The sequence below is a fragment of the Rhinolophus ferrumequinum genome, chromosome 17 (assembly GCF_004115265.2).
Source record: "Rhinolophus ferrumequinum isolate MPI-CBG mRhiFer1 chromosome 17, mRhiFer1_v1.p, whole genome shotgun sequence".
Taxonomy (NCBI): domain Eukaryota; kingdom Metazoa; phylum Chordata; class Mammalia; order Chiroptera; family Rhinolophidae; genus Rhinolophus; species Rhinolophus ferrumequinum.
The window spans coordinates 48,229,213-48,250,751 of record NC_046300.1 but is presented as its reverse complement, the minus strand read 5'-3'; the positions used below and the strand labels follow the sequence as shown (position 1 = coordinate 48,250,751).

At 36.6% G+C, this 21,539-nt stretch overlaps 1 protein-coding gene across 20 annotated transcripts in view; it reads left to right on the top strand.

The window, feature by feature from the left end:
* Positions 1-21,539, top strand: part of PBRM1 (polybromo 1) — a 104,853-nt gene that overhangs the window by 12,042 nt on the left and 71,272 nt on the right. For all 20 annotated transcript variants that reach the window (XM_033132530.1, XM_033132529.1, XM_033132523.1 and 17 more), the window contains 9 exons: positions 2,083-2,230; positions 3,989-4,132; positions 6,704-6,820; positions 12,078-12,146; positions 14,945-15,043; positions 17,325-17,410; positions 18,179-18,274; positions 18,878-18,969; positions 20,806-21,019. In XM_033132530.1, the coding sequence (XP_032988421.1) occupies positions 2,083-2,230; positions 3,989-4,132; positions 6,704-6,820; positions 12,078-12,146; positions 14,945-15,043; positions 17,325-17,410; positions 18,179-18,274; positions 18,878-18,969; positions 20,806-21,019 (1,065 nt within the window). The remainder of the gene's footprint in view (positions 1-2,082; positions 2,231-3,988; positions 4,133-6,703; positions 6,821-12,077; positions 12,147-14,944; positions 15,044-17,324; positions 17,411-18,178; positions 18,275-18,877; positions 18,970-20,805; positions 21,020-21,539) is intronic.

The following is a 21,539-nucleotide window of genomic DNA, read 5'->3' as shown; positions in this document are numbered from 1 at the left end:
ATGCTCACTGCGGGAAGGTCCCCGGCACCACTGACACATCGGTGTTAGGCCTGGACGAGCCTTTGGTACTTACTCACGAAGACCTTTATGTTCTACACTTTTCTCTGAACAGCAAGCAGATTGAGTCTTCCTTTTATCCTCTCATATGTTTTTAATTTTACAGTTCACTCAAATTATAACTAGTTGATAAGAGTTTTACAAACCTCAATTTATTCTTCGTCTTCCTTCAGTAGAAATGAGCACATCTAGCACCTCAGTCTTTAAATGCCATTTACCACTAGAAGGAGCCAGAGTTCTTTGGGGAAGTGGCTGCTTGCAAGGGCAAGGAAAGTAGAAGATGAGCGTGTAACATCTGATGGTGCCAGCAAAATAAGCAAGTGCTCAAAGGGTGATGGGAACATGGCGAGAGGACATAGAAATAGAAGCCATCTTGAAAGGACTCCTGTTGGCCAAACCTGGAGCAGTTTGAGCATCAAACTAATTATAGTAATGGTTTTTAACCCACTGAGTTAAATAAGAATCCAGGAATCCATATTGATTATAAATAAATGAATAAATTGATGGATAATGGGCTTTTACATAGTGTGGAGGCATCATTCCATAAAGTACAAGGAGAAAAAGTTATTCGATTAGTCGAGAAGCTTGACAGACACAACAATAATCAAATGACCAAACTCTACCTCATCTAATGGGACAAGGTGAAATCATGTGCCACCTGATAGGATACAGTGAGACAAATGCAACATTTCTGTCATAGTCCTGCCAAAGAAGAATAACCTTACCTATTCATCAGGAAAATACCCAAACCCAAATTGAGGGACACTACAAAATAACTGGCCTGTAATCTTCCAAAGTATCAAGGTCATGAAAATCAGGGAAAGACTGAGGAACTGTTTCAGAATGAAAGAAACTAAAGAAATACAACTAAATACAACCTATGATTCTAGACTTGATTCTTTTGCCATAAGGACAGTTTTGGAACAGTTGACAAAATACGAATGGGCTTTGAGGATTAGATGGTGGTACTGTATCAAAGTTAATTTTCTGGTAGTCCTGGTTTGGGGAAAATACACATTAAACTTTAGAGGTGATAGGACAGCATGTCAGCAGCTTTATCTCAAATGGTTTAGAAAACATTCCTTTTACTATTCTGCGACTTTTATGTCAGAATAAAAAAGTTTTTAAAAATTAAGTATACGTATATGGCTATAACATGTCAGCCAAGGTCCTGAGAGAGATTAAAGCCTTAATGACCATGACAGTCTTCAAAAGTAATAACTTACCTTTTATGCACTAGAATGGAGTTAACTACCTACCCCCAAAGGAGAATTGAGAAAAATAGTCACTTAGATCATTTTTCGGGTTTGCTTGTCTCATGGAACTTCATTTGAATAAAGCCAGAAAGAATAAAAATAAACTTCAAGAAATTATCATTGTAACTGCCTTTGAAGTGTTCTGTGTGTCCCTAATTATCTTCCCCTCCAGCAGATAATCACTATACTGAATTTCTGTTTATCATTCTCATGCTTTTTTTTTTTTTAATTGTTTGGATATGTCTTATGTCCTTTTATCTTTGGTAAGCTCTTTGTACCAAGGGCCTCATCTTCCTCTTTTGTAACTTTAGTAATTGATATTAGAGCAGTACTGTGTATATTAGGCACCTGATAGTACTTGGACAAAAAAGTTCTGTGGTCACTAACTGAAGAAAGGCAGTCCATTTTGTAAGCTTATAAAGAGCTTTAAAACATCTATTTGCAGCCACTATTGAACACCATAAAAGGTAAACCATTTTCATTTGCAGAAGTTACCATTAACATAGTTTTAGCATTGGTGCCCTAAATCTTAAGTATTTAGCATATGAAAGACCATCAGAGATGTTAATTTAGATTTTTATATTACTAATATGTATAATATTTTGAATAGGTCATGTAGGTGCATCTTGCTTTTGTTATTCCCTTTTAGTTCTAGTAATGGCAGTAAGTCTAGTATGTTCTGTCACTTGGAATTTTGGACATTACCGTAGATAGTTTGAAATACAAGTTTTTGTAGGCTTTGGATTAATTTGTTTTTTAATCATAACAGAAATCAACCAGACTATTATGAAGTTGTGTCTCAGCCAATTGACTTAATGAAAATCCAACAGAAACTAAAAATGGAAGAATATGATGATGTTAATCTGCTGACTGCTGATTTCCAACTTCTTTTTAACAATGCAAAGGCCTATTATAAGGTAAGAAAGCATATTTGGAAGATACCCAATTTAATAATTGTCTGGCTTTTTCATATTTACTAATCTGGTAGGTGAATAGTGGTTTCTCATTTGGTGGTGTGAGTTTGCATTTCTTTTATTAGTAAAGAGACTGAACATTCATATGATTATGAACTATTTTTCTTCTTGTCTGCTCAAATCTGTTGCCCATTTCTTTCTTGAGTAGTTTCTCGTTATATTTATTTCTAGAGATTTTTATATGTTCTAGATACTAATCTTTTTTTTTTTTTTGGTTATATGTGTTGCACATATCTTCTTCCACTGTGTTTTTTTCACTTTTTATGGGTCTTGAATGAACTGAAGTTTTTTATTTTAATATACTAAAATTTATCAGTATATCTGGTGGAACCTGGCCTTTGTTTCTTGTCTTTGCATGCTTAAGGAGCCTTGAAAAGTTGAGGTTTATCTTGTCTTACAAATGCCATCAAGGTGAACATTGTCTTCAATGATCTTCTTGCTCATCTGGGTTCCCACTTTTACTCTATTCCTGCTTTTATGAGCATTGCTTACTCCCTATTGGCAACACATGGATGCATTTTTAAAGTTTTATTGGTTTTTTGTTTTTTAATGCTGCATCCAGCATTGGTTTTACTGGAAAGTTTCCGTTAGAATTCATTCCCACTACAGGAAATCGTCAAATAAGGTATTAAATACTTTTAAAAATAGAAATGATATCAGAACAATCATTTTGACTTATTCCTTTAAATTGGGTTTTATCCTTTATTTTTTTTAATTTAAGTATAGTTGGTATATAACATCATATTAGTTATATTAGTTTCAAGTGTACAATATAGTGACTTGATATCTCCATACCTTATAATGTGATCACCCTACTAGTAATCATCTGTCAATGTGCAAACTTGTCACAATATTATTGATTATATTCCCCTTCATCTTTTTCACCTATCTTCCTACCCCCTCACCTCTAATAATCATCCCTTTGGTCTCTTTCTATGAGTCTGTTTTTATTTTGTTTATTTGTTAGTTTTGGTTTTTTAGATTCCATGTATGAATGAAACCATATGGTATTTGTCTTTCTCTGATCTATTTCACTTAGCATAATACTCTCTAGGTCCATCCATGTTGTTGCAAATGGCACCATTTCATTCTCTTTCATGGCTGCGTAATATTCCATTTGTGTGTGTGTGTGTGTGTGTGTGTGTGTGTGTGTCTACACACTGCATCTTCTTTATCCATTCATCTATCGATGGATACCTAGGTTGCTTCCATTTCCAGATCTTCGCTATTGTAAATAATGCTGTGGTGAGCAGAGGGGTGCATATATCTTTTTGAATTAGCATTTTCATTTTCTTCAAATAAATACACAGGAGTGGAATTGCTGGGTCGTGTGATAGATCTATTTTTAGTTATTGAGGAATCTATACTGTTGCATAGTGGTCTTATCTTTTAAATTGTCTGTCTTACTAATAGTCTTAATTTAGCAAATCATTTCTTCTGATTCAAGTCTTTCTGTAATGAGACAGGGCACAAATAAATAAATCAATTTGATTTTAGAATCCTTTAAAACATATTTATTATTTCAGAAGAGAAATTGAGGCCCATGTATTTGTTAATCAAAGATTTTAAAATTTATAATAGAGTTTTCAAAGTTATGTCTTAGAATACCAGTCTTTGCTCAAACAGGGTGCTTTAAAAGTAGTAAGTGATTTACAATAAAATGCGAAAGTGATATTTTTTCCTCTTTTTGCTAATGTACAGCCGGATTCTCCTGAATATAAAGCTGCTTGCAAACTCTGGGATCTGTACCTTCGAACAAGAAATGAGTTTGTTCAGAAAGGAGAAGCAGATGACGAAGATGATGATGAAGATGGGCAAGACAATCAAGGCACAGTGACTGAAGGAGTAAGTCTGCAGCTGGAACAGGTGGTAAATGGGCTACTGGGAAGTGCACAAGGCCCCAGTGATTGCCTTTGGGCTGCTGTGGGCAGCTGGGCTTTCTATACATCTGTATTAGTAAGTGGGAGAGCAAAGGGGTATACAGCCAGAGAACCCCACTGCAATTACAAGAGATCCCAAGACATACTGGACAATGTGTCCCATGTGTGCTGGTTTTTATATTAATACATATTTCCTGCTCAGTTAAGAGAATCTTTATGTTATCAAGGATTGATCCAATATTCCTAGATTGAGATATCATGTAAAAGTAGGCATGATACCTGGAGAGCTGTCATTAAAAGTTGGAGAGTCAATAGAATCACCTTAGTTAGGAATACTTTTGTAGGGTTAGACTGAGTACTATTGCTAGAATATGCCAAGTGTGTTCCTGCCTCTGCAATTTTGCAATTGCTCTTACTTCTGCTTAGAACGTGCTTCCTTTAGCTCTTCATGTTACTGGCTCTTTTCATTATTCTGACATCACTTAAAATAATGTCAATTGTGAGAGGACTTACCTGACCAACTTACCTAAATTGTTTGCTCCACACGCCTCTTTTTCTGTCATCACATCACTCTGTTCTATGGTCTTCAGTTTTTATCACTATATGTGAAATAACTTGTTGATTAGATTACATGTTTACTTTCTGTCTTCCCCAGGTAGAATGGTAGTCCACAAAAGATATCACCTTGTTCACCTATTCTTGGCATCTAGACTGTGTCTGACTTGTAGGTACTGAGAAATTCTTGCTGAATGAACACACATGTTTAAAAAGAGGAGAAAGAATAGTAAACGGAATTACACCTCTCTTCTGTGGCTAAATAGTAAGACACCCAAAGCAGAGCATTGGCCTGTCTTTCCCAAGTTACCTAGATAGGCCTTTTGCTGAAACTTCAACACAGAAGCAGTGGTGGCTGAATTTCAAAACATAACTTCTTGGAGTCTCAAAATCTAGTTCCTAGGCACCTTATCAGTGTTCTTCTAAAAATTAAATGATTGGAATTAGGCAGAAGGTATTAACTAGGGGTTCACTGGAATTTTACTCTGATTTTAATGTAGGAGCAGCAACTTAACCCATGTTTTCTTGGGCACAACATTCATTATCTACAAAGGGCTCAGCCTTATAGGATTCCAGGATTCTAGTCAAAAATGAAAATGCCTATGTTTAGGAGTTACTTGTGTTTATATCGGTAAGAAATTGGAAGGATCTTACGCGTTCATATTTATACCTCCCAAGCTGCTTTCTGGCCCTAAGGTTCTTGTGAAGAGGGGAAATTTTCAAGCTTCTCATTTTTAAATTAAGTGATTTTCTTGGAGTTTTCCCAATTATGGAAATGGGTTGTATGAATTCATTCACATATCATGCTCCCTTTGTTACCTGCAACAGATGTTTCCAAAGTAGCTGGTAGGGTTGGGAGGAGAGGAATCGTGGCTGTAGAATGTAACTCTTCTTTTTGAAGCTAACTCTGGTACCGTGTTTTAGTCAGGAAGTAAGTGACTTAACCATGGATATTTTAATCTGCTTTCATCAGTGTCATGTGGTTCTAAGCTTACATGGTTGGGGACTCAGCTAATCACATGCCATGTGTTAAATATGTATTATATGTCTGTTTTTGCCAGACACTGTGCTAGGCACAAGAAATGTTAATGCCCTCTCTGTGGAGTTAATGTTGGACCTTAATATTGAGACTATACTAAATAAAAAGATCTGTTGAATTAGGACAAAAGTACTATGCTTTAATGATTTAAATCAGAAATAACTTAGTCTTTATTTTATATACACAAAACATGGTTTGGATTTGAAGTACCATTTAGTGTAAACCTTAATTGAGACATCCCATTGCTCACTGCAGAAACTGGCTTCAGGCTCAAACTCTCCCTGGCCAAGTACTCTTTGGAGGCATATGCTTTCCCATGTTGAAACAATGACTGAGGTAGGAGGAGTAAGCCAACCAGCCTGGAGAGCAGAGTGATGTGCATCAATTGATTTAATTTCCATTCAGTTTTGATAAAACTTGAAATCTGTTGTTAGATGTGGCAGAGCACCCCATGGTTTAAAGTATGTAGCTTCCACTTTACATACGTGGTTATGCTACCCGAATACCAAGACTTCAGTAGATGTGAACAGAGATATAGAAATGACCACGTGTCATGGGGCATGTTTTCTCTGTCTCAGTTGCTCAGACCCTAAAAAAGGTGAGCATTTCCACCATTTCACACATAAGGCACTTAAACTTCACTGTTACAGTGCTTACTGTGGAATAGAGTTTAGTAAAAGGACCTGATCCAAGGGATTTAGTTACTGAAATATATAAGGAGCCTCATCAGTTTCATATATTTCATTCTGGGAGTAAAACTTCCACATTCAGCATCAGAGCATATCTGTGTTATTTTTAAAACTTAAATACTGTTTAGAATTTGCTTTTTTGAGTTAGTTTTAAAATTTTAGAAACTATTTAATATCAGCATTTATTTTTTGATTTCTCTAACAAAGTACTTGTTTCTCCTCTCTCTGCTTCCTCCTAATGCCCTCCTTCCAGTCTTCTCCAGGTTACTTAAAGGAGATCCTGGAGCAGCTTCTTGAAGCCATAGTTATAGCCACAAATCCATCAGGACGTCTCATTAGTGAACTTTTTCAGAAACTGCCTTCTAAAGTGGTAAGTGATACAACTAAAGACAGGTGAATTAAAGTGTGTGTTTGTTTTTTTAAGTACTCCAGATATTTTATTCTTAGTAAATACACTAGGGTTACTGGAAGGCTTGGAGATAACCAAGAGATCCTTCCTGTGGTCTCAGCAGCAGGAACATAGGGTACATTCTGTCATTTTACTTGACCAAGAACCTTTGGTTTTTAAAAAAATTTTGTGTTTTTGTTTTTTTGGTAATTTTTTTTGTTTGTTTTGGTTTTTATTGTCATACAGTACACATAAGATTACCATTTAACCATTTGAAGTGTACAGTTCAGTGGTGTTGGGTACATTGGTATTATTGTGCAACCATTGCTACCATCCATCTTCAGAACTGTTCATCTTCCTCAACTGAAACTCATACCCAGTAAACAGTAACTCCCCATTGCCCCCATCCCCCCGCCCCTGGCAACCAGCATTCTTCGTTCTCTCTCTGTGAATTTGACTATAAGTACTTGATATAAGAGGAATTATACAATATTTATCCTTTTGTGTCTGGCTTATTTCACTTAACATAATGTGTTCAGGGTCCATCCATGTTGTAGCATGTGTCCGAATTTCCTACCTTTTTAAGTATAGATGATATTCCATTGTATGTATATACCACATTTGTTCATACCACATTTTTATCCACTCATCTGCTGATGGACTTTTGGGTTGTTTCTAAGATGGGTAATTCTTTGTTTTAAAGATTTTTAAATTAAAATATAGCTAACATACAATATTATATTAGTTTTAGGTATACACCATAGTTATTCAACATTTATATACCTAAAGATTGTAAGATGGGTAATTCTTAAATCATAAAACGAGCACCTAAACTAAACATTTTATTTATAAAAGAAATACATTCTCTTTGCTCAGGAGATAGAATGAAAGAAAGCGAAATGAGTTCTTCCTTTCTTAGTTCTCCTTGATCACCTGGTGATGGAGGAGAAGAGAGAGAGAACAAATAGGTACTCTTCTACCCCAAAGAAGAAGAGGTTTTCTAGACAAGTGAGGCTCTTTGAAAGTGTCAGGACCCCTTGTGTCTTCACACCCACGTTAGCCTGTGGAACTATAAAATTTTGCACTTTTAAAAGTACTCTGGGGCCGGCCTGGTGGCTCAGGTGGTTGGTTGGAATGCCGTGCTCCTAACGCTCTTAACGCTGAGGTCGCCAGTTTGATTCCCACGTGGGCCAGTAAGCTGCGCCCTCTATAGCTAAGATTGTGAACAACAGCTCTCCCTGGAGCTGGGCTGCCATGAGCAGCCAGAGGTTGGCATAAGCTGCCATGTGCTGCCGCAGGCTGCTGTGTGCTGCCGTGGGCTACCGTGTGCTGCCAGGTACGGCAGGTGGCCAGTGTGAGTGGCTGGCAGCCAGCAAGAGCTGCCGTGAACTACTGTGAGCAGACGACTAGCAACTTACTGCCTCAGCAGGGAGGTGGGGGGCGGTGCAAGGCTCATAACACCAGCCTGGGCCAGGGAGCTGTGTCCTACACAATTAGACTGAGGATCAACGGCTTGAGCCGGAGTGGGGGGTCAGAGGCAGAAGAAGGAGGGAGAAAAGTACTCTAGCACTTAACTCCATTGTGGTCATTTACTTTTATATCTACCGCCTTTCCTAGTCCCTGAATCTCTTAAGGACAGGACTATTTCGTATTTTCTTTTATGTCCCTCCCATGTACTTGGAACCCAGCGTGTCATAGGTGTTCCAGAAGTGTTTGCTGACGGCAGAATAGCATGCAGTTTTCCCCAGCAGTCATCAACAACACTAGTTATTTAAAAGGTGTGTCTTGACTGGTTGAAGGACAGTTACGACTAAATGTATAAAGCATCTATAACCACTGCTGTCCTAAGTATGGATCTAATCAGAAAAATATATTGGACATATGTTTAAAATTTTAAGAAGCAGATAGTAGGACGATTCCTCAAAAAAATTAAACATAGAATTATCATATTTGCCAGCAGTTCCACTTTGGGCGTATACCCAAAATAAGTGAAAACGGGGTTTCAAAGAGATATTTGTACCCCCATGTTCATAGCAGTATTATTCACAATAACTGAAACATGGAAGCCCCCAAAGTGTCCCTCAACAGATGAATGGATAAATAAGATGTGTTATGTACATATGATGGAGTATTAGTCAGCCTTTATTTTTACGTTTTTTTCATTGTTTATTTCCATATTGATATCCTTATGTTAAAAAAGAAATGAATGCTATTATAAAGTTTCAGTTATGCAATATGAGTAAGTTCTAGAGATCTGCTATATGTACACTGTACTTATAGTTAACAATACCATGGTGTACACTTAAAAATTTGTTTAGAGAGTAGATCTCATGTTAAGTGTAATATCTCAATTAAAAAATAAAAATAAGAGCCTGGGAACACAGAGGACATTGAGGCATGGGGACATGTCTCAGAGATATAGTTGTCATTTCCAGGGGTTTACATTACAAAATTTTTGTTTTGCCGGGGGGTGGAATATTGAGGAACAGTGTGTTTTTCCAGGATCCATCAGCTCCATGTCAAGTTGTTGTTTTTCAGTCTAGTTTTGTGGAGGGCGCAACTCAGCTCCAAGTCAAGTCGTTTTTTTCAATCTAGTTGTGGAGGGCGTGTAGCTCACTGGCCCATGTGGGACTCGAACTGGCGACCTTGGTGTTATGAGCACCGCGCTCTCACCACGGAGCCAACCGGCTGCTCAGATCCAAGCTCAAGCCGTTGTTTCTCACTGGTCCATGTGGGACTCGAACCGGCAACCTTGGTGTTATGAGCACTGCGCTCTAACCACTGAGCCAACTGGCTGCTCACCGGCGGCTCAGCTCCAAGCTCAGGCCAAGCTCAAGCTGTTGTTTTCAATCTAGTTGTAGAGGGCGCAGCTCACTGGCCCATGTGGGAATCGAACTGGCAACCTTGTTGTTAAGAGCTCACTCTAACCAACTGAGCCATCTTGCTACCCACAAAACATTTTTTTAAACCTAGTAACATTGTGGTATTGTGGTATAGATACAGTATGCCCACACCACTGGAGGCTATGGAAAAGTATGAGGAAGTTCTCTTCATACTGACATGGAAAGGTCCCCACAATATTTTTAGAAAATAACAAGGTGCAGTGAGAAAACACCAGCAATTAATAAAAGTGGTTAGGATTGAGAGATAAGTGGGCAGATTGTGTTAAAGGTTGAGGTGAGACTATACGTTCTTTTGATTTTGGAACCATGTGAAATTTTACCGATCAAAAGAAAATAAATGTTTTTGAAGGATTGCATGGAAATAAGAATATAACAAATGCATATCCTCCATTATTTATTTATTTTTAATGGTAAGTAGAAGGTGTTAAAGAACCAGGTATGTGACACATTTACTCATTAGTCAGCCCCGGTTGCCATAACAAAAGACCACAGATGGGGTGGCTTAAACAGCAGAAAGGTATTTCTCTGGCTTCTGAAGGTTGTAAAGTCCAAGATCAAGGTGCCAGCTGATTTGGTTCTTGGAGAGGGCTCTCTTCCTATTCAGCCTTTAAAAGAATGAAAGTCTGACACATGTTACAATAAGATTGAACCCTGAACACAATATGGTAAGTGAAATAAGCCAGACAAAATACTTATTGTATGACTCCTTTAAAAGGAGGTACTTAGAGTAGCCAAATTCATAGAAACAGAAAGTAGAATTGCAATTTCCAGGGACTGGCAGGAGAGGGAAAGTGGAGAGTGATTGTTCAGTGGGTAGGGAGGTTCAGTTTGGGAAGATAAAAAGTTCTGGAGGTGGATGATGGTGACAGTTGCACAATACTGTGAATGTGTTTAGTACCATTGAACTGTACATTTAAAATAGTTAAATGGTAAATCTTACGTATTTTTAAGCACAGTACAAAAATTACGAGAAAAGTGTACAATCTTTATTCAAGGTTTATTCTTACTCTGCAGGAGGTCAGGCCACCAAGGATGATTTAGAGCTACAAAACATTAATATCTCGTTCCCCCAATTCTGGGAGGGCTTTTGGAGACACCATGCAGCAGTATGGTTAGGGAAAGTAGATCCCATTGGTCCCTCAGGTTGTGACAATTTGAAAGACAAAGACTGAGACCTGGAGAAGAGGGCAGTTTTTACCTTTTCTTTATAAATCCTTCCCAAGCAGACTGGCTAAGTAGGAGAGGTGGATTGGACATACATGGGCCAACAGCATGGATTACGTTGTATCCCAGCCTGGGTGGCTTTGCCATAATTTGTCTTCTAAACTGTTTCTCAGAAGTAGAATTGGTGAAGAAAGGGGCCAGGCAAGGGCTTTGATCCAAGCAAAGAAAGAAGATTAACAAAAGAAAAGTAAGGTTAAGAAAATAGAGGTAAGCTGAGGGATCAGGTAAGGTGAAGCATCACTGAGGTCATTTTTTCAGCCTAGTAATTGAGTAAAAGCTGTGATCTCCTGCGTTTTGTTGTTGTTTGGGCTCCAAGATTTGAACAGGTAAGAAGAGCCTGGAAAACACAGTGACTTCCCTCGACAGACACCTCTCCCACCTGAGGAAACCAACTTTTGATTTTTCAGTTGACTTTAATTATTTCCTCCAAGAACAAAACCTCATGGCAGTGCATGCACTCTAGGCTTTGTGAAACCTTTCAAGGACATTCCTCTAACATGTTTAACTTCTTTTCTTGTGATAAGTTAGTATTTGATAAGAAAACAAATTGCTTCTAATTTGTTTCGTTTCTTTAATGTCGTTTAATTTAAAATGTTTTATTTGAAAAAAATTACTTGACTGAAGTAAGTAGAAGCATTAAGTTAAACATGAAACTAACAAATCTTGTAATCTGGTTTCTTGTAGATCATTAAGAATTTTTTATAAAACAGGATGTAACTGTGTTATTTAAATTGCAGAATTAAAAGAGCTTATAATAAGCCCTTCTAAAACATTTCCTACTTCATATCCAGTCACGGATAGCTTGAGATTTTAAATTTAATTTGTGCAAGTCTCAATGTAGAATTTTTTTAAATATTAAGTGGTGGTATATTAGTTATGTAATGATAATGTTATCAAATGCTAACTGTAACCTCCTACAGCATGCTTGGGTATTTCAAGCTTGTTAAAATCAAATTGTTTCTGCTTTAACTATAACAATATGCTGTACAACTGTGTCTTTTGTTTTGAATCTTACAATGTTACTCAGTTGATTGATTGTCAGTGTATTTCTTTGTTTTCTTGTTAGCTGGTTATTTTCACTTACTTGGCATGCCTGGGTTTGTGTCTTCCAGCAATATCCAGACTATTATGCAATAATTAAGGAACCTATAGATCTCAAGACCATTGCCCAGAGGATACAGGTATGAAGATGACCATATGTGATTTAAGGTAGATTGGCCTATGGGCTTTTAGAAAAGAGAGAAGTCACTGAAAGGGCTTATTAGCAATATAATGTAGGCAAATGAGAGTGATTTTACTGATTATAGCTTTTGAAGAGGCAGCATAGTATCCCTGTTGCATTTTTTTCTGTAGGGAGGAAAGCATATTTTTATTGGCATATTAGATCTTGCTCTTAGGACAAAAAAAGCATTGGTCATGGACATCTTTAATTGTGAAAAATACATTGACAATTAAAGCTTTGTTGTTTATTTTTATCTGCTCCAAATAGTTTTAGGATATTTCAGCATAAACGTTATCTACAACACATATTACAGTATAAGATCAGTGAATATAGAGACTGTTCTCTCTGAGTGCCCCCTCCCTGTATCTCCAGAAGTTATAGGCACCTGGAATTACTAGGTGCCTCCTCCGTGTTGTGTGCTTTATATGTATTGGCCAATTAATTCTTACAGCAACTCCATGAGGTAGATAGTATTATTCCCATTTTAGAGATGAGAAAACTGAAGCACAGAGATGGTAAGTCACTTGTCCGAGTCATCAACTAGTAAGGAGAAGAGTTAGGATTTGGATCCAGACAGTCCTCCAGAGTCTGTGCTCTTAACCCCTGCGCTGTTATTTCCTCTCAGTAAATATTGAGTGACTGAGATTTAAAATTAGATGATCAGAGGTTAAGGAAGATATAGGGAAAATGAGCTAAATTATACTAGAAATCTACTTTTTAGGGTTTGGACTGGCGTGGGCTATTTTCCTAGCTCTGCTTCTTACTAGCTATGTCACTTTGGTCACGCGACCTGCCTGCTTCCTCTGCTATACATTGAGAGTAGTGTTACTGCTTCACAGAGTTGTAGAGGTCAATGTATATGAAGTATCTGTGTATAATGTAGATGAAGTATCTCCCAGCGCACCTGTGGGATGTGACCTTGGTCAGCATAAGTTACTGACCCCCCACCCCACAAGGTGAGAAGGATGTGGGGCTCTTAGTAGATAAAGCAAAAAGGAAAACTTAATGTGTTACATATTCTCATTGAGAAGTGAGACTGAAAGCTCAATGGTTTGCCATGAGGGAGAAACTTCCTTTGCTTTAAATTCTAAGAGAGTAGTAATTACATTGAATGTTAAAATACAGATTCCCTCAGGTATCACCTGGTTTTTTCAGGCAGCCCAATAGCTGCTACTGGGAATGACTGAGTCTCCTAGAACCTAAATGGCTGGGGTTCCTACATCTGTCTAGGGGAAGGTGTTCTTATAATACTGAAAATCAAATCATATCTTTAAACACTCCTACCTCAGCCCCAATCTTCTCTCTCTGACCTCTCACCTTATCTTGTCTTTTTTTCTTTTCAAAAGGCCCACAGAAGTACCTCCTTTCACCATCACCCTAATCCAGATCCTTGTCCTGCTACATCCAAATTAACGTAATAGTCTTTCCTCCCTCTCTGATAAAAGGCTCTCAAGTCCTTTCTGCATATTGCTTTCTGACCCTAGCTTTCTTCCTGCTATTCTACTGCCCAGAGACTTGTCACTTGTTCTCTAAATGCATTCTGAAGCAAGTCACAGTTCCTTGTACCAGTTCAACAATAACCAACTCTGACTAAGCAGAAGGAGAATCCGTGAAAAGGGTATTGTATAGCTCGTGGAATCATTGGGAAGGAAGGTGGGAGTACTAGCCATAGGAAAACAGGTAGTACTTAGGAACGTGATGGCACAGCTGAAGTCATACACGTTCTCCTTGTGGTGCCATTGCTGTTGCCACTGTGGGTGCTGGACACTCACTGCTCCACTCCTAGATTCTGCTCTCTTGCTGGAGTTAAAAATGCATTCCTTCCTTTCCTTTACTGTTGGCTTTAGTCCCTCAAGACTCAAGCATGAATTATTTCCCCTTTCTCTGGCTGCCAGGCTGCTGGCAAAGCTACCATCTGCCCACTTTCATCCTGTTACCTTCCCTACCACCTGTGCTGGGATTTCCTCCAGATACATAGGGTACTCATGATGAGTACCTCTACATGGCAAATAACCAGCTCCTCTGCTTTGCCTGGCTCTCTGGACTCTGCCTCATTTGTTCCTGACCTCCCTATGCAGCCTGTGCTTATGGTTTGACCCTTCCCCACCGTCCACTCCCCTTTGTGTGGTTTCCTCAGTCTCTCTAGAACATGTTGGTTCATTTCTGTCTCCTGGTGTACCTTTTGCCTAGAGTTTCTCTTCTTCCTTTTCTTTGTAAATTGAGGCAATTATGAGTCTCCTGAGTTATTTTGGATTGAATAAACTTGAAGATGTGACAGCTCTAACATGGAGCGTAGTACATAGTAGATACTCACGAAATGTTACCCTCTGTGCTTGACTGACCTTTTACTTTATTTGAAGTGACCTGTAAAACTAAAGTTTTACTTCACACTATTAAGTCCATCTTAATGAATTAATATTAATGAAGTGCTTAGAACAGTGCTTGGCACATAAATAAGCACTATGTGTTTGCTAAATAAAACAACTTTTACCTTATTTGATTTTTTTAAAACTGTAAGTTTTTATGAGAATAATGTATCTCTGGTTTTGTTGTTTACCTCAAAGTGTTTGTAAACGGCCAATATCAATAGTTTATAAAAGAGAAAATGACTTTCTATATTGTTCACATGTACTTCCCAATAAAGTCTTGGAACATGGTGACAATTTAAAAATATATGGAGTTCTTTTTTTTTTTTTTTAAGATTATATGGATTAACTCTCAATAAGAGGAACTGCTATACTTTGTTGTTTATTATAGAATGGAAGCTACAAGAGTATTCATGCAATGGCCAAAGACATAGATCTCCTAGCAAAAAATGCCAAAACTTACAATGAGCCCGGTTCTCAAGTATTCAAGGTTAGTTCTTTCTGTTGTTTTCATTGATAAGAGTATAATTTAGAGGTAATAATTTTTATGTAACAACTTTATTGAGATAAAATTCATGTATCATACATTTCACCCAAAGAATACAATTTAATGGCTTTTAGTATATTCACAGAGTTGTGCAGCCTTTGGCACAATTAGTTAGCTGTCACTCTCCATTTTGCCCCAACCTCCCCAGCCCTAGACAACCACCAGTCTACTTTCTGTCTCTGTGAATTTGCCTATTCAGGACATTACATATAAATGAAATCATACAATACGTGGTCCTTTGTGACTGTCTTTCACTTAGCGTAATAGTTTCAAGGTATACATGTTGTAGCATGTGTCAATACTTCATCTTTTCATTGTTGAATAATATTCCATTGTATGTATATACCATGTTTTATTTACCCGTTTATCAGTTGCTAGACATTTGAGTGGTTTCCCTTTTGGGCTACTATAAATAATGCTGCTGTGAACATTCATGTATACGTTTTTATGTGGACATATATTTTCATAGGTTCATACCTAGGCATGGAATTGCTGGGCCACATGATAACTATATATTAACTTTTTTGAGGAACCACCAAATTGTTTTCCAAAGCAGCTGTACCATTTTACATTCCCATTAGCAATGTTGAAGTATAATTTCTTGACATCCTCAGCAACACTTTTTTTCCGTTTTTGTCTTTGTTTTTATCATTGCCATCATAGTGGGTGTGAAATAGTATCTCATTGTGGTTTTGATTAACATTTCCCCCCTACTGATTAGTGATGTTGAACATCTTTTCATGTGCATGTTGGCCAGGCATAATATCTTTAAAAAAATGTCTATTCAGATTCTTAGCCCATTTTTTAATTTATCTGTCTTTTTTATTGAGTTGTTAGAGTTTTTTATGTAGTCTGGACATTAGACTAGATATATTATTTATAAATATTTTCTCCCATTCTGCAGATTGTCTTTACTTCCGTGACGGTGTCCTTTGGGACACAAACATTTTTCATTTTGATAAGTCTAGTTTGTCTTTTTTTCCTTTGGTTGTTTGTGCTTTTAGTACCATATCAAGAAAACCATGATCTAATCCAAAGCCATGAAGATTTACACCTATGTTTTCTTCTAAGAATTTTATAGTTTTAGCTTTTATATTTATGTCTTTGAACCATTTTTAATTTTTGTATACATGAGGTAGGAATTCACATTCGTTCTCTTTTTACATAGGAATATTCATTTGTTCCAGTGCCTTATGTTGAAAAGACTCTTCTTTCCCCATCGAATTGTCTTGGTACCCTTGTTGAAAATTAGTTGACCATAGATGTATGGGTTTATTTATGGATTAAATTCTATTCCATTCGTCTATATTTCTACCTTTACACCAGGTAGACATATAGATTCATTTTCAATTCAATTTTTAGTTAAAATAGATTTAGTTCTTACATTTAAACCTCATAAATATAAAGAAACAATCTGTATAGCATAATATACAATGTAAAATGACTATTTCGTTTTTTTGCAGTTCCCTCCTAGAAGTTTGGTGGCCCTGTAATGAATAGTTGCTCGTAGAAAGTTTTTAGATTAATAATATATCATTTGCGAATTTAGCAAAGGATGCTCAGAAAATCTTTTGGAAGTAAGATCATTTAAACTTTCAGAATGCTGATTCACAGTGACTTTTGATAGTTACTTTAACTTTTATCTTTCATCTTTTAAGAAACTTGGAGTGAAAATAAGGAATAAACTATGAAGTCTTTGCACTCTTAGTCCTTGATAGAACATCTTAATATGACATTTTAATAGTATTTTACCAATTGTCGATGCAGTTAGGAATTTTACTTTTCGATCTGATTATTTTCCCTAAACTAAATTATGGACAGAAGGGAAACTTTGGGCTTGATATATTAGTGTGCTTTTAATTTAAGCAAGTAAATTTATGTACATAGTCTTTAATCTTAGAAGTGTATCTTTGTTTCAATTTTTAGGTTAATGTACACAGGTAGAGTTCATTGTATTTTCACTATTGTTTTTCCTATTTATCATTAGACCTTTGTATGTGACTAATTGTGAATGAGTTAGGAGGCTTTTTAACTTACGTTTAATTATGAAGATGTTTTGGAAGCTTGTAGAAAGGTTAAAGGATACAGCTTTGTGGCTATTGAGTAGAGGGCTACTCCAAATGGAAGGAGTGCTATAGAAAGTGCCCAGTGCAAGATTGAGAGCATTTTAAACTGTCCTTTTTTTCCTATACTTTCTCTAAGCCAAGTAATTTTATCTTGACAGGATGCAAATTCTATTAAAAAAATATTTTATATGAAAAAGGCAGAAATTGAACATCATGAAATGGCTAAGTCAAGCCTTCGAATAAGGTAGGTTAAAAAATATGTCTAAAATCCTTGTGCTTTTTATTATTTGCTGGATTTTCTAGCTAGTGAAATCAATACAGTGGAAAACAAGATGCGTTTCAAGATTATATTTACAGTTGATAATGTGATGCTAAAGAGAGTAGGGATAACGCTTACCTTGCACCTTTATTGCACCTGAAAGCCTTCATTTAAAAAGAAGCAATTTTTAGCACTTAGCACCAGTATATACTTTTATTGTTTTATATGTTATATGTACATATGCATGTTTGTATTTGTATGTAATTTATATTATACATGTATACTATATATAACATGTAATTTTATGATATTTGTATATAATATATAGGTATATATGTTTATATTTACATAAGAGTATTTAGCCAGGTGTCCAAAGATCTAGTCTCATCTTGGCTTTTGCTTGTGCTGGGACTAATATTTGAACAAATACTACTACCACGATTCTCTTCCTCCTATCTGAAATGGAAAGATTGAGTGGCTATTTTGGAAACTTTCTTCTGACCCTGACATTTGCTTTGTTCTTAGATCCTCTGGTCACTGTAGTAACCATCAGCTCTCTAGGATCAGCCCTGGTCCATTCTCCTCCACAGTGTCCCCAGGTTTTGGAGCAAAGCCTTGCCCTGTAAAGGCTCGAATATTTGAACATTTCTCTTTAGAAAAGAAGAAGAAAATGATTGTATCTTTTTTGTTTACCCAGCGTTCTGATTTCAGCTGTCAATTTTCTGAGGGTTTTTAAATTTTATCTCTGGATAGGACTTCATCAAATTTGGCTGCAACCAGGCTGACAGGCCCTTCGCACAGTAAAGGCAGCCTTGGTGAAGAGAGAAATCCCACTAGCAAGTATTACCGGTGAGAGAGAATGTGTGTGTTTAGTCTGAGAGCTGACTAATGTTTATAAGGATAAGCATACTAGTGTTTGCTTGATGGCTATCTTGAAGTAATATTTTTGGGTATAGTTAGGTTATTATGAGAATTTGTTATCAAATACCTCATTTAAAAGGTTGAAGTGCTGACCTTACCTCTTAGAAAATGCTTAAACAGAAGTTGTTTGTCAGGTAGTGTTTCATATTACCAGTAAAACGTGTGGTAAAGTCTAAAAGGTTTTGTGTTCATTGTAAAATATGAGCATCTTAGAATTAACCAGTAATTATGAATGAAACTTTTTTTTTATAAAATAAGGAGTAGTGTGCTGTGTTTATGTCAAGAACAGATTACAAGTAGCCTACTTTAGGCTTTCTGCCACCACTCCCTCTTTTCTAAGAGAGAAAAATTGGTCTTGGCTAAAATTGATTAGGGTGGGTATAAAAAGCACAAAGATAGATTGAGGAGGCAGTTAATAGAAATTCTTTTTCTTTGTTGTGAATGCTTTGTTAGCAATTCCTATTTCCTATAACATAACCAAATTATGATTATATCTTTCCACGTCTTCTAATTGCTTGTTTTCCTTTGCAGTAATAAAAGAGCAGTCCAAGGGGGCCGTTTATCAGCAATTACCATGGCCCTTCAGTACGGCTCAGAAAGTGAAGAGGATGCTGCTTTGGCTGGTAAGCATCAGGCGGTGACGTGTTCAGGGCCTTCTCAGTGGGTCCTGCTGGTTAAGAAAAACTGCATTGACTTTGATCTGGCTGGGAGTTTTCAGTTTTTGGAGTACATGCAGTGCAGATTTGTTGCATTTTCATTAGACTCTTTGGTTGGCAACCTTATCAAAAGGTTATTGCTTTATTTGTGTTAAAGCTCGTAGCTTAGTAAATAAATACTTCTTCCAATACAATTGGTTTGATAGCCTTAGCAGATCCTGCTTTCAAACCCATGATGATAATTAATGAGTACTAGGGACAACCACCAGGAAATTCCAGGAAGACATTCAGAACATCTTAGATTTCCAGGTCATTGGCTTATAGTTTCAGTAGGCTATAATTTCTTCTCGGCTAGAGCTTATGATTTAAAGACAGATGGAAATTACAGTCAGAGCAGCATAGTAAATTATCATTTAAACAAAGAGCATTGGGCACTAAAAATCAATGGAAAAGTACAGTTTGTTAAATAGCAACGTAAAGAACAGCTGTAGAGGTATATTTGATTTTGTTATCTTTCTCGTAAGTGTAATATAATATTTTTTTTATTTTACTGTAGATATTTTTATATGTAGAGATAAAATTTGTTTCATGAAGTTATTCTGGCATATCTTGATTTTATAGTCAAGTGTGAGGCCACACATTTTTCCAGCTGTGTATTTTGTACTAAATCTTCTATAGAAATTTCATAATTAGACTACTTATGACGGTATGAATTTAATTTTTTGATACTTATCTACAGAGTTAAATATTTTTTATTTAAATTAGGCCTGGTCATATCAAAACTTGAAAGAAAATTTATCTTTTTATTAGCTTTGTTTTATGCTGATTATAAAAGTGACACACACATAATGTTTAGATTTCCTTCTTCTATTTGGTTACTTCATTAACCTTATAGTAGCATAACAAATTGAAGAAAAACCACACCATTTACAACATTCCTAAAATGTATTTATTGCCTTTTGTCTAGTAAATAGTACTACGTTTATCCCAAGAGGATTATTATTTAGTAACTTCAGCTATTAAGAAAACAGAGTAGGGGGCAGCCGATGGCTCAGTTGGTTAGAACGCGAGCTCTGAACAACAGGGTTGCCAGTTCGATTCCCACATGGGCCGGTGAGCTGCGCCCTCCACAACTAGATTGAAGACAACGAGCTGCCACTGAGCGCCCGGTGGGGTGGCCAGATGGCTCAGTTGGTTTGAGCACAAGCTCTTAACAAGGCTGCCCAGTTCAATTCCCGCATGGGGTGGTGGGCTGCGCCCCGTGCAACTAAGATTGAAAATGGCGACTGGACTTGGAGCTGAGCTGCGCTCTCCACAACCAGATTGAAGGACAATGACTAATGGGGCCTGGAGAAACACACTGTTGCCCAGTATTCCCAAAGAAAAAAAAGAAAACAGAGTAGATTATCCAACCAATTATCCACTCCAAGGCCATGAAGATGAATACCTACGTTTTCTTCTAAGAGTTTTATAGTTTTAGCTTTTGTATTTAGTTCTGAGATCTGTGAATGCCTCCTTGCTCTTTTTCTTGGCCAAGCACACATAGCAAGGAGTCTCTGAAGAAGGCACATTTAAAAAGAGAAACCGTTTGTAACCTTTTAAAAACAGCGTAACTTTTACTGTGTAACATTCTATTTCTATGTAATATTCCTCTAAGTAAACATACAATTATATTAAGCATTACTAACATCTTTAATGAAGACTAGAGATTATTCTTTTAAAATGAGTATTCTCAAACATACAGCTTAATATGCGTTGTTAGAAAGAGTTTTTCAAAGTATGGTTCCTTTTTTTTCTTTCTAGCTGCACGTTATGAAGAAGGAGAGTCGGAAGCAGAAAGCATTACTTCATTTATGGATGTTTCAAATCCTTTTTATCAGCTTTATGACACAGTTAGGAGCTGTCGGAATAACCAAGGGCAGCTAATTGCTGAGCCTTTTTTCCATTTGCCTTCAAAGAAAAAATACCCTGATTATTATCAGCAAATTAAAGTGCCCATATCACTACAACAGATCAGGTAAATGTCTTCTACATTACTCAGTAAAATGTCTTCTACATTACTCAATATACATCCATTTTCTTGTGGTTGAGCCTGCACATACAAGTATATCTTCCTTCCTAAAAGGGATAAGGATATTAAAGGTAAAAATGTTTTCACATGTCCAGAGTATACTTGAATATCACTCTTATATGAAAAGCAAGAAATAAATTTGGTTAAATACAAATATTCTTTGTACGGCAGTAGAGTCAAGAGACAAAATAATGAAAGGTGTTCCAGCTAGACATTTTTGTGTCAGATTATGGATTATAAAAAGTCATGTAGCTCAGAATTTAACTGTTCATTTTCTTATAAATGAACAAAGTACAAAAATCTTTCTGCCTATACCTTTTATTGATATTTTGATTACAACAATTTACTTGTAGTTGAATCCCCCAGAATCAGCTTAGTCAGCTCTTAGAGAATTCACTAGCTGAAATAATACCTTAAAGATGGTTCATCTGGTTTCCCTCTTCTGTTGAGAAAATATTAAAGTGAT